We start from the raw sequence: 11,319 nt of genomic DNA, 5'->3' as shown, positions 1-11,319 counted from the left end.
AACCAAGCTGCTGTTGAGTCATCTAAGGGAGGTGACACTAGCTCCAAGAAGCAGAGCACTGATACATCTGATGTCCATATCCCTCTGCCTTTCCCTCAGAGAGCCACTCAGTCCAAGAAGCAATCAGCAAAGGCTCGAGATAAAGAGATACTTGACACCTTCCGAAAAGTTGAGGTGAACATCCCTCTTCTGGATGCAATACAGCAGATTCCGAGATATGCCAAGTTTCTAAAGGAGCTGTGCACCAACAAGAGAAGACTGAAAGGAGATGAGCAAGTTAACCTGAGTCAGAATGTATCAGCACTCATCCAGCCTATGCCTAAAAAATGTCAAGATCCAGGGACATTTACTATTCCTTGTGTAATTGGCAATTCTGTTTTTCATGATTGCATGCTAGACTTAGGGGCTTCCATTAATGTCATGCCTGAATCTGTATATAAGTCTCTTGGACTTGGTCCTTTGCGTGCTACTAGTATTGTGGTTACATTAGCTAACAGGAGTAGTATTCACCCATCTGGTTTGATTGAGGATGTATTGGTCAGAGTTAATAATCTGATTTTTCCTGCTGACTTCTACATTTTAGAAATGGAGAGTGAGACTGCTACTAATAGATCACCAATTATACTTGGTAGGCCTTTCATGAGAACAGCTAGAACAAAGATAGATGTTCATTCTGGTACTCTATCCATGGAATTTGGTGATAGCATTTTACATTTTAGTATATTTGATTCCATGAAGCATTCTAAGGTTCAGGTTGATCATTCAGTTTCATGCATAAAAGTGATTCATGATGTGGCTGATAAGGTTGATTTTGAATTGATTAGTGATTGTGCATTACCTGTGGATTATGACTTGCCTATTAATGTTAATTCTGAATGTGTACTAAATGCGAAGTTATGCAAGACTCCCCATTCTGGTAATGATTTTGATCCTAACTCTCATGGACCCAAGATGAAATGGGTACCAAAAAGTTCTTCCTCTATTTTTAGTATGCAGAAAAGTTTGCATAAGGTTGGAAGAAAGGATCAAGAGAAGAAGAAATACACACAGAAAAGAAAGCCCCCAAAGTTGCGTGATAAGCAGATGGGGAAGACTTGCACAATGATTTGCCATCACCTCAAAGTTGTTAATGAAGGACCCCAGAAGCAACCTGTGGAGACAGAGGCTCTGCTCATTGATGCTACTTATCCTCCTTAGGGAGTTCAGGGAGTCTTCTTCCCTCTTTTTCTTTTCTTTCTGTTATTTGCATTTTTCTTTTCCTTTCTTTATTTCAGTCTTTGATTTTCATAGGTAGATTTTCCTTTTCTTTCTGGTTATTATTGAGTGTTACATGGAGTAGACTTAAATCACAGGGTTTGATAGAAATTTCTGCTTAGGCTTAGTTCTTGATTCTTGGATTGCATTACTTGCTGCTTGATACTGTGCTGCTGATTGCATGATTTGGTATACCCTTGTGAGGTTTTTGAGCCTGTAGACATGGTCTTAATCTGTAGGCCAGTTTTTCTTTCTTGTGTGATTCTGCTCTTGATTGTTGTCCTCTAGAACTTGCTCTGATTCTTTTTGAAACTGCATTTTTCACTTGCATGCATGAATATGATTGAGGCATTCTTTCTTTCTTTACCCACTTTAGCTAGATAGCCATCCCTTATATTATTATCCCTTGGTGAGCCCTTTTGAGCCTTTATATCCGTTATTTCTTAAGCCGCATTACCAGCCTAAGTGAAAAACCAATTAATTCCATACCTTGGAGTTTTACTGAGCATTGGTTTCATTGTGATGTTGTGTTTAAGTGTGGGGGTTTGCCCGAGACGGACAAAAGTTTAAGTGTGGGGGGTGACATATGTGGTTGTACTTATGTGGTTTTACTTCAAAACAAAAAAACAAAACAAAAAAAAAAACAAGAAAAAAAACAAGAAAAAAAAAACAAAAAAAAAGTGTTTATCTTTTCAGTATCTTTGTTTTATGTTCTTAGTTTAGTTCTTAACTTTTGCTCTTTGTAAAATTCTGGGGTGTTTAGCTTTCTCTTCCATATTCATCCGTACCTTTACCTCACCCCCATTACAACCCTGCATAAAGCCCTCTTGATTTGTGCATGCATGTGTTATTAGCAGTGGAGAAGTAGAATTTGAGCAAGCCTATGGTAGAATGATTTTCTGGAGTTGATTTGAGTGATATACTGAATTAACTGATACACTTGAGAGAAAATTGAGGGCATCCTGTGAGGAACCATTTTTGTGTAGTTAGCAGTTGCAGTTGAAATCAGCACGTCTTGTGATTTGAGATTAAGGAATTTTTGTCCTGGTTGTTTTATCTGTTCAAGACTTGTGATTTTTGTTATCTTTTGTATACTTGCTAATTATTAGGAAGGATAGGTTGATCTTCACTCTTTTCTTATTTCTTTGCTTTCTTTTTCTATTCTAGTTTTTGCCCAGGAGTGCAAAAAGATAAGTGTGGGGGAATTTGATAACTCATATTTTATTACACTTATTTGTTACTCTTGATTAGTATTTTTAGAATTTATTTGAATAAAATAATGATGTTTTGAGTTTATTTACATTTTTAGTTTTTGATTGGGTTTAATTTATTTTCGTCAGAATTTTTCAGCTTTACGTTACTTCTGTATTTTGGCCATATCTTGGTCCACAGTTGTCGGATTGACTCCGTTCTTGTTGGGTTTTTCAGATAACACAGAGGGCTACAATTCTTATGAAGAGCTCGAAGCCCAATTCGGATTGAAAGCTAGTCTATTTCTTGCACCAAGTCGGACACGTTTTGCTGAAGTTTTATTTTATTTTATTTATTTTATTCCGTATTTTAGACATATGGGCCGGTCAGAACTGAACCCTAAGCCGCTTTGAGTAAGGGTATATGACGGCAGAGTAGGAAACATTGGATGCATTCTGTAATTTTCAAAATTGAGGATCAAAGTATTTTCTCTGAAGCGTTCTTCATCTTTTTCTTCTTTTTCTTCTTCTTTTTATTTCAATCATGTTTACCTTAGCCATGCGAGGCTAAGAACCTTTTAATCAACTTAAGGGTAATGGATTCCATGGATTAGTCTTGAGGATCTGCGTTTATTTCAAATCAGTTTTGTTTTCCTTCCCAACTCAGATTGATATCGTGCGATCGTGGATATTCAATCTGAGGTTCGCGATTGCGATTATGGAAAGGGATTAATCATCAGATTTGATGATTAGGTTGATTGACCCTATGACCTTAAATCAAGCGGGCTGATACTCTGCGATTGTATGAGTAGAAACATCGTCTTTGATCAAATGCTAAGCGATCGCTTAGAGAGGGTTGTCAATTGGAAATAAGGATTCTGATCCGATTGACAAATCAATCACGATTCTGATATCTTCTTATCCGAGGAAAGACGTCCATGGAACCCAAACCTTAGGTTGGTTATTTTTAATTACGAATTTTTATTCCAAATTTATATTCTGCCTTTTTAATTATTGAATCAAAATCCAAAACCCCCCTTTTAATTTTCTGTTCTTATAAGCGATTTTAACCAAAACAATTTCCTTGAGAGACGACTTAGGGTTTCCACTTTACTGCAAATTTTCTGAACCCTAATTAAAAAATAATTTTTAATTTGCGCGAGTTCGACAGCTCGTGTCAGGTTCATGGCCAAGCGGGGCGAGCGGGTCAACCCAAATTGCCACCCCTAGCCTTTGGCTCGGCTCGTGAAGGCCTGAGCTTTTATGTCCAAAATTGATTGTTGGAACCATGCTTGAACTTGTATAAAAGCTCGTTTAATGAAAAGGTCTCAGGCTCCAATTTAAAAGCTCGGCCTTAGAGCCTCTCAGGCTGGCCTAATATATTAATTTTTATTTTTATTTTATATTTTTTATACTACTTGTGATAGCCCTCTCTCTCTCCTCAATCTATTTCATCCCATTTTATTAATTAAACAGACTTTTTGAATGATTTTGTTTTATATTATGCTCTTTGGATATACATTAAATTTATGAATATTTATGGAATTACTAGTGCTGTTGACTGTATATTTTGTTTGGATAAATTTTTGTTGTCTTATTTTGTTTTAAACAGGCTAAATCAGATTTTTGTTTTTTGTAAATAAGACAGGCCACATGCTAAAATTATATTCATAACAGGTAACATGTTTGATCATACTGACATATTTAAACACAGACTTAGCCTTTTTAGATCAAAGCTCGGCTCGGCTCGTTAACACCCATACATATATATATATATATAAAAGATGGGAAACATGAATGTTATGTTACATGACACAAATGTCATAAACACAAAAAGATGATATTCACATTTTTATTTTTTCTAGTGGAAACTATACCATTTTATGTCTATAACATGATGGATTTGGATATTCTTATGTTTATGGGTTCACTTTTTCTACAGTCAATGTAGATAAGTATCTACATTGAGCTCAAAACAATGTCGTTTTGAGACGAAAATCAAGATATTTTTGTAATTATAATTTATTTCAGGGTTATAATAGTCTTTTTCATTATAATTTTTTAATTTTTAACTCAAAACGACGTTATTTTGGAAACGAATGTAGATAACTTATCTACATTCACTTTAGAAACATTAAAACCTATGTTTATGTAATATTAATTTGAAAGATAGGAAATGTGAATGTTATGTTACATGACACAAATGTCATAAACACAAAAAGATGATATCCACATTTTTATTTTTATTTTTTCTAGTGGAAACCATACCTTTTTATGTCTATAACATGATGGATTTGTATCTTCTTATGTGTAAAAGCAGTTATGTGACCATGTTATTTGATCACAACTACTTATTTAAAAATCATAAACTTTTCTCTCTCATCTCATCATCAATGAGTAATTGTGATCAAATAATATGACTACATCACCACTTTTACATACAAGGATCCAAATTCATAACATGATATAACATGTGTCATATAATATCTCGCTCAAATTTTCATCAGGGGCCGTTTGGTATGAGGATTTTGGAGAAAATCTTGGAAAAATGAGATGGAAATTTTTTTTCCTACGTTTGGTACGAGTAAAAGAGAAAATATTCCCTGGTTTATTTTTTTCTCATCATTTGAATTATAACTACAAATTTCCAAACTCAAATATCATCACCTCCGTAGTATTTATTTTTTCCCACCTCATGGGAAAGGAAAGACAATTTTATGAGAGGAAACTGCCATTGACTTAGGTTAAATAAACATTGATATGAAATTCAATATTCAAACATATGGACAATTTTGTAAATTTAGTCCAAATTTTCAGTAACATTTTACAATCAATGAAACATAAAATCACTTAAATTAATTCAATTTTTTTTGGAAAATTTTACCCTATCAAACAAATTTTTCATAATATTGATGGAAATATTTTTTTTCCATTCATGATTCTCTCGAGAAAAAAAAAAAACTCCTGAAGCAAACAACTTTAAAGTAATTGAGCACAGTAAAGAAGTTAAGAATGTAAGTGTTATGCTTCATCATCCATTTCATACAACAAGATACCCCTTTTCATTTTTAATAATTTTTTATTTTTGTTAATGGACTGTGATAACTCTACCATCAGAGTTGATTAATTAGGATGCATTTTTATCCTTTTTGAGGGAAGAAGGAAGAAATAAGCGAAGCAAGAGATGGCAAGCAGAGTCTCCAACACCTCTAGCAGCCTCTTCACGGCTCGATTTCTCACCAGAAAATTATCTCCCAACGTCATCACTTACTATACTTTTTTCATATTTGCTTTCTCCATCTTCGTCTTCTTTTTCTACGTTAGAAACATCACTGTCGATGAAGATCAACAAAACTCTCTGTTTGCTCAACAAACTCGATCTCACAGGGTACACAGCAATTCCCTCATTTATTTTTTCCATTTTAATCGAATCGAATCGAATCAAAATTTTAGGGATCTGGATGGAATTCGCGTGTTTCTTAGTTGATCCTTCGATTTAATTCACTCTGGTGTTAGAGATCCAAGTCTGATGCTTATTTTGTGTAATTCAACTTGCTTTGTGAAATCGTCTTAACTAATAATTTCGACGAAGAAAAAAGCATTACGGATGCAAAAATGTATTTTAAGATTAGAGATTTTTTTTATATTTTTTTTTCCGATTGATATCAGCAAGTCTTGTTGGTTCTAGCTATATTAACTAACTAGGACTCTGGCGGTTTCGCTTCACTATGCTTTTTTTTTTTTTTTTTTTTTCTTGTTCACTCTCAATAACTGCTGCATTTTGTTGCATATTGCTACAGGTGCCAGAGTTACATGAGTACAACGAGCAGCTTTGGGATTCTCCTTTCAGTCATGGCTTACGCCCCTGTGTTAAGCCGACTGCTAAATATAAAGGTTTCAGATGCTTACTTCTATTCATGTAATAACTTGTTTGTTGAGTTTACTACTTTCACTAGGTTCCACTACTTTTATAGTTTTATTTTAAGTTTTCTTTTTTCGGCACTTGGAGTCTATAATTGTTTGTTTGTCAACCAGAGCATAGCCTTGCTATTTAATTTATCTTGTGCATTTTGTCTTTCTCCTTTCGTCTTATAAATGTTTTACATGTTACTGCATCAGGTGCCCAAGGATTTGATCGCTATCTGACTGTGAGAAGTAATGGTGGATTAAATCAAATGCGAACTGGTGTAAGTCACTTCTTCCTCTTTTGCAATGTCTTGCAACTCTTATATAGAAGATAAATTAAATATTACATTCAGTTATAGTTTAAGCCTTTAGCACGTGATAATACATATGAAGTTGTTGAAGAGTTAAAAAAGCCACTCCCATTAAATCCAGACTGGCAAGGGTAGGGATAAAGTTGTTGAAGAGTTCCTATTTTAAATTTCTTGTATCAGAATAGTTTTTTGAGTTACTTCTTTTGCCGTCAAAGGCTGGGAATTTGATGTTTATTTTCTTGTCCTTTTGGAAATTGTGAAATTTTGAGTTTTTTCTTTCCATCCATGCAAGACTTCAGCAATTCATCGCATCTGTTAAATATAATGCGTTCTATACAGTGAATTGCAGTCAAAGGTTTTTTTTGTCTTATCTATAGGGATTTTAATTTGTAAGTTTGCGTTGATGGCATCTTCTTTAGGTTTGGTTAGTGACTATGTGTGAATCTAACTGCTGTTCTACTTACATATAGATATGTGTGTGTGTGTGTATATATATATATTGTACTTACGTAATAAATCCTTTTTCCTATAGATATCAGACATGGTGGCTGTGGCACATATAATGAATGCAACTTTAGTCATCCCTCAATTGGATAAACGTTCATTCTGGCAAGACTCAAGGTATTTCTGTCTATACTTTATTTAAGTGTCATTTGGCTCCTTAAATGCATATTATATATCCTTTCCCATTCTTATCTTCTTTATTGGGTGTGTGTACAGTGTATTTTCAGATATATTCGATGAGCTTCATTTCATTGAATCCCTACAAGGAGATATCAGGGTTGTTAAGGAACTTCCCAAGAGCTTGGAAGCTGTCCCCCGGGCCAGGAAACACTTTACTTCCTGGTCTGGAGTTGGTTACTATGAAGAGATGACGAGGTTATGGAATGACTATCAGGTACTCAAGTTTTTCTTACATGATCTAAAACTTCTGGTGGTTCTCATTTTATGCAGAAGGCTTCATTGTAAAACTTGCTATCAGTAAACATGGTTTTGCATGCTTAACCTCAAATCAACTCCCTCTGAATATTAGTACTTCAATTTTCTTGTATTTGATTCTGAATAGGTCTGTTTGTGAAAAGTAGCAGTGTGACTTAACCCCAGAGACACCTTTTTGCTTCAATCCACCCCTTTTTTAATATAGCCAATCCAAAAACCAAGAGAAAAGGAAATGGGGGATAGGCTGGCAGCTCAATGTAAATATTTTTCACATGAGCATGAATATGGGCATTGCAGTTTATTACAAGAATTCATGTAGTTGCGCTCAAGCAGTTAGTACAAAATTTTGGTGAGATTTTTTTCCCCATAAAGAAGATTAAGTAATATATAGTCAGGGAATGCTGTTTACATATTTTCTGGGACATTTAAGTCATACTAGAAAGACATAGAATGCTCATCCTTTACCATGTTAATGCTGTCATTACTAGGTTGGGGAATAAGAAATAGATGTACAGTTGTTTACCAACATTATTTTATGTTTGTATTTAAAATGCTTTGTTTTCTAATGCAATGCAATGTCAAACATGTTATGAAAATGTCCGTTTTAGACATTAGATTTTTTGCTGACATTTTGTTGATTGCTTACTTCTGGGCATGCACAAACTTAATGTCTGTTCTCGGTGAAGGGGATATCTAACTCATACTCATGCTCAGCCAGTGATTTTCATATGTTGTCCTTGTACTTCTTAGAATCCTTAAAATTCAGTTTTTGGCTGTGGACCTTATTTCATAGACTGAATGTGTTAAACAAATAATGATTTGATTTTGCAGGTGATACATGTTGCAAAATCAGATTCTCGACTTGCAAACAATGATCTTCCCCTGGACATCCAGAGGTTGAGATGTCGAGCAATGTATCATGCACTTCGATTTTCTCGTCCTATTGAGAATTTAGGAAAGGTGTGATGTTTTTTTTTTGGTATAATTCGTATTATCGTAAATACCTAATAAAAATTTAGCTGTACATCATATTGGGATTTATTGACTGATAAAATATTGGAATGGAGATATTTTGAATGCTGAAGAGTTGTTAGGTTCAATCCCTTTTGAGTTTAAGTCCAATTTTTATGAACATCATGCTAGAAAATGATGCATATGAACCCAGGATTACAATATCCTTCACTTTTGAATCATTTGATGCATTTAAGAGGTCTACATGGGGCTTCTTGGTAAATTAGGTTCTGAGCATACATGACGGTGAAAAAACAGAGATTGGTGGATCGGCTGAGATCACGCAGTGGAAGATATATTGCTCTCCATCTAAGATATGAGAAAGATATGCTGTCTTTTACTGGCTGTACATATGGTCTGACAGATGCAGAATCTGAAGAGCTGAGAATTTTGAGGTGAGAATTCTTATGCTACCACGTATTGGAAATATATATAACTCTTGAAGTACTTAATCATTCTACTTATCTCTTTTATTTATAATTGTTTCAATTCTTCTAGAGAGAGTACAAATTATTGGAAAGTAAAAAAGATAAATTCAACAGAACAGAGAGTTGGAGGATTTTGTCCGCTGACTCCAAAGGAGGTGGGCATTTTTCTTCAAGCTTTTGGGTTTCCTCGATCAACACCAATATATATTGCAGCAGGGGATATTTATGGTGGTAACACTCATCTTTCGGAGCTCTCCTCCCGCTTCCCTAATCTAGTCTTTAAGGTTTGTAAATACTTTACTTGTCTAACTGTATTAACAAATAGTTCAATAGCGCATAATCTGAGGGTGAGGTGCAATGTGGGCCTGATTATTTGATTGATAAATGATAACAGGAATCCCTTGCAACTCCTGAAGAGCTGAACGCTTTCACCAATCATGCATCTCAAACTGCTGCACTGGATTACATAATCTCTGTGGAGAGTGATGTATTTGTTCCATCATATTCAGGAAATATGGCAAGAGCTGTTGAGGGACACCGCAGATTCTTAGGTCACCGCAAGACAATCACCCCTGACAGGTACTGAGTTCAAGAAATTATAATAATAGGGGTGTCTTGGGGCTGTTGATACATTTCAACCACCTTTAGGTATCTAGTCTTGTTTTTCTTTCTTTTCTTTTAATTTGCATGCTTGCCAAAATGTTTATTTTTCCCTTCTGCGTTCTGTATTTAAGTTAAGAATCACTGATCCTAAAAAAATGATTTCTGAGGATCGGATTTAGCTCTTCTCAGGCTTTCATTATCTACTTGAATTATGATAAAAGATGATAGGGTCCCTCATTCCCCTTTTTTCCTATTATGTTGGTTTACTACACGATCTAAATTTTTATTGTTTGTTTTATTGGTCTCTGTTTCTTTCGGTTTCTTCTAATACATGTACATATGTATTGAGCTGGTGTACATTGCAAACAAGATGACAATGTTAGATATGCTGTGAAAGTTTAACTCATCTACTCTCATTCTGGATTCCACTTGCTTCTGTAGTGAAATACTTCTTGAATTTCTGATCATTTGGAAACTGGAAGACCAAGAGAAAATGCCTTTTTACACATATGGTTCTTCAACTTATCTCTTTTTATTTTGCTTATTCATTTTATTTTCAGGAAAGGACTTGTTGGAATTTTTGATATGCTGGAAACTGGAGAGCTAGAAGAAGGAGCGGCATTGTCACGTATGGTGCAGCGGATGCACAAGAACAGGTAACTTTCTTGCATAATGTTTAAGTCATGTTAATGCAAATAGACCTTAAAGATGAGGAATTTTTTTGGCTCGCCATTTTTTGACTTCATTTTCTGAGTTAAACAAAAAGAAAACTGCTTATTTTTCATGATTATACGTGTAGGCAAGGAGCTCCAAGGAAGAGACAAGGTTCCCTACCAGGAGTTAAAGGCCGAGCGCGATTCAGGACTGAAGAGTCCTTTTATGAAAATCCATACCCTGAGTGTATATGTGGTTCTAGAAGCAAACTAGAAAAAACGTGACGACAAACCAAACTGCAGTTCCAATCTAAAACTTATGGAGGGACCTGTTTATGTGTAAATTTGTTTTTGACGGATTGTTTAATTGTAATTAGCAATTTCTGACACGCTTGGTTCCTCGTCTGAGCCTTACAGCTATCTGGTCACGGGGCCTTTGGAAACCCTTTATCACTAACACACAATGTTGGCAGCTTAGCTTCTTAGCAGTATTCTAACAATGCTCTTTAATTAGCATTTCTTGCTTCATAAAACTCAAGAAACGAATTACCTTTTTTTTTTTTTTTGGTGGGAAACTTAATACCTTTTTTCTTCTTCTTGGAATTGTACATGATTTTTATAACATTATATTTTTAATTCATGGATAGATTTTTCTTTTATTTTTCCTTTTTACATTATGAACTAGTCTACCGGTGAGGCGAAGGATAGCAAAGGGAGGAAACGAGGCTAAATGAAACAGTTATAACCTATTTCTTGAAATTTGGACTGCATGTGGTGGTAATTCGGTTGACATGATATTATATGAATTTGACATAAATATGAATATATTTAATACAAATATGATAAATTTAAATTGGGTTAAAAAATTTTATGCGAATATTATCCGTTTATTTTGTTGGTTGACATGATATGATACAAATAATTTATATTCTCAAAATATATCGCTTATTATATGGATTGATATGACACATCACGAATAATCCATCAAAGCCACGAATAATCCATCAATCTTAAAATATTTCGC

At 34.6% G+C, this 11,319-nt stretch overlaps 1 protein-coding gene across 2 annotated transcripts; it reads left to right on the top strand.

Annotated features, from left to right (window-relative positions):
- The first annotated feature begins 5,585 nt into the window (after positions 1-5,585).
- On the top strand, positions 5,586-10,902 carry LOC133312268 (O-fucosyltransferase 38). Of its 2 annotated transcripts, none has more exons than XM_061513443.1 (11): positions 5,586-5,832; positions 6,245-6,338; positions 6,564-6,631; positions 7,194-7,282; positions 7,382-7,559; positions 8,432-8,560; positions 8,870-9,006; positions 9,110-9,323; positions 9,434-9,618; positions 10,203-10,298; positions 10,442-10,902. In XM_061513443.1, exons 1-11 carry the CDS (start codon positions 5,629-5,631, stop codon positions 10,578-10,580), a joined length of 1,533 nt encoding a protein of 510 aa, XP_061369427.1. In that variant the 5' UTR covers positions 5,586-5,628; the 3' UTR covers positions 10,581-10,902. The 2 variants fall into 2 exon arrangements, with proteins under 2 accessions (XP_061369427.1, XP_061369428.1); XM_061513444.1 differs by having other exon boundaries at positions 5,646-5,832; positions 6,245-6,363.
- The last annotated feature ends 417 nt before the right edge of the window (positions 10,903-11,319 follow it).

Source organism: Gastrolobium bilobum, unplaced genomic scaffold (assembly GCF_033153095.1).
Source record: "Gastrolobium bilobum isolate Gb01-03AN ecotype WA unplaced genomic scaffold, APGP_CSIRO_Gbil_v1 utg393, whole genome shotgun sequence".
Lineage (NCBI taxonomy): Eukaryota > Viridiplantae > Streptophyta > Magnoliopsida > Fabales > Fabaceae > Gastrolobium > Gastrolobium bilobum.
Note: the sequence above shows the minus strand (reverse complement) of the source record. Positions and strands in the feature narration are given on the sequence as shown.

Coding starts and splice junctions, on each gene's coding strand:
- LOC133312268 (XM_061513443.1), top strand. CDS start 5,629: ATGGCAAGCAGAGTCTCCAACACCTCTAGCAGCCTCTTCACGGCTCGA. Junction 6,339..6,563: donor GCCGACTGCTAAATATAAAG/GTTTCAGATGCT, acceptor TTACTGCATCAG/GTGCCCAAGGATTTGATCGC. Junction 9,007..9,109: donor GAAGAGCTGAGAATTTTGAG/GTGAGAATTCTT, acceptor CAATTCTTCTAG/AGAGAGTACAAATTATTGGA.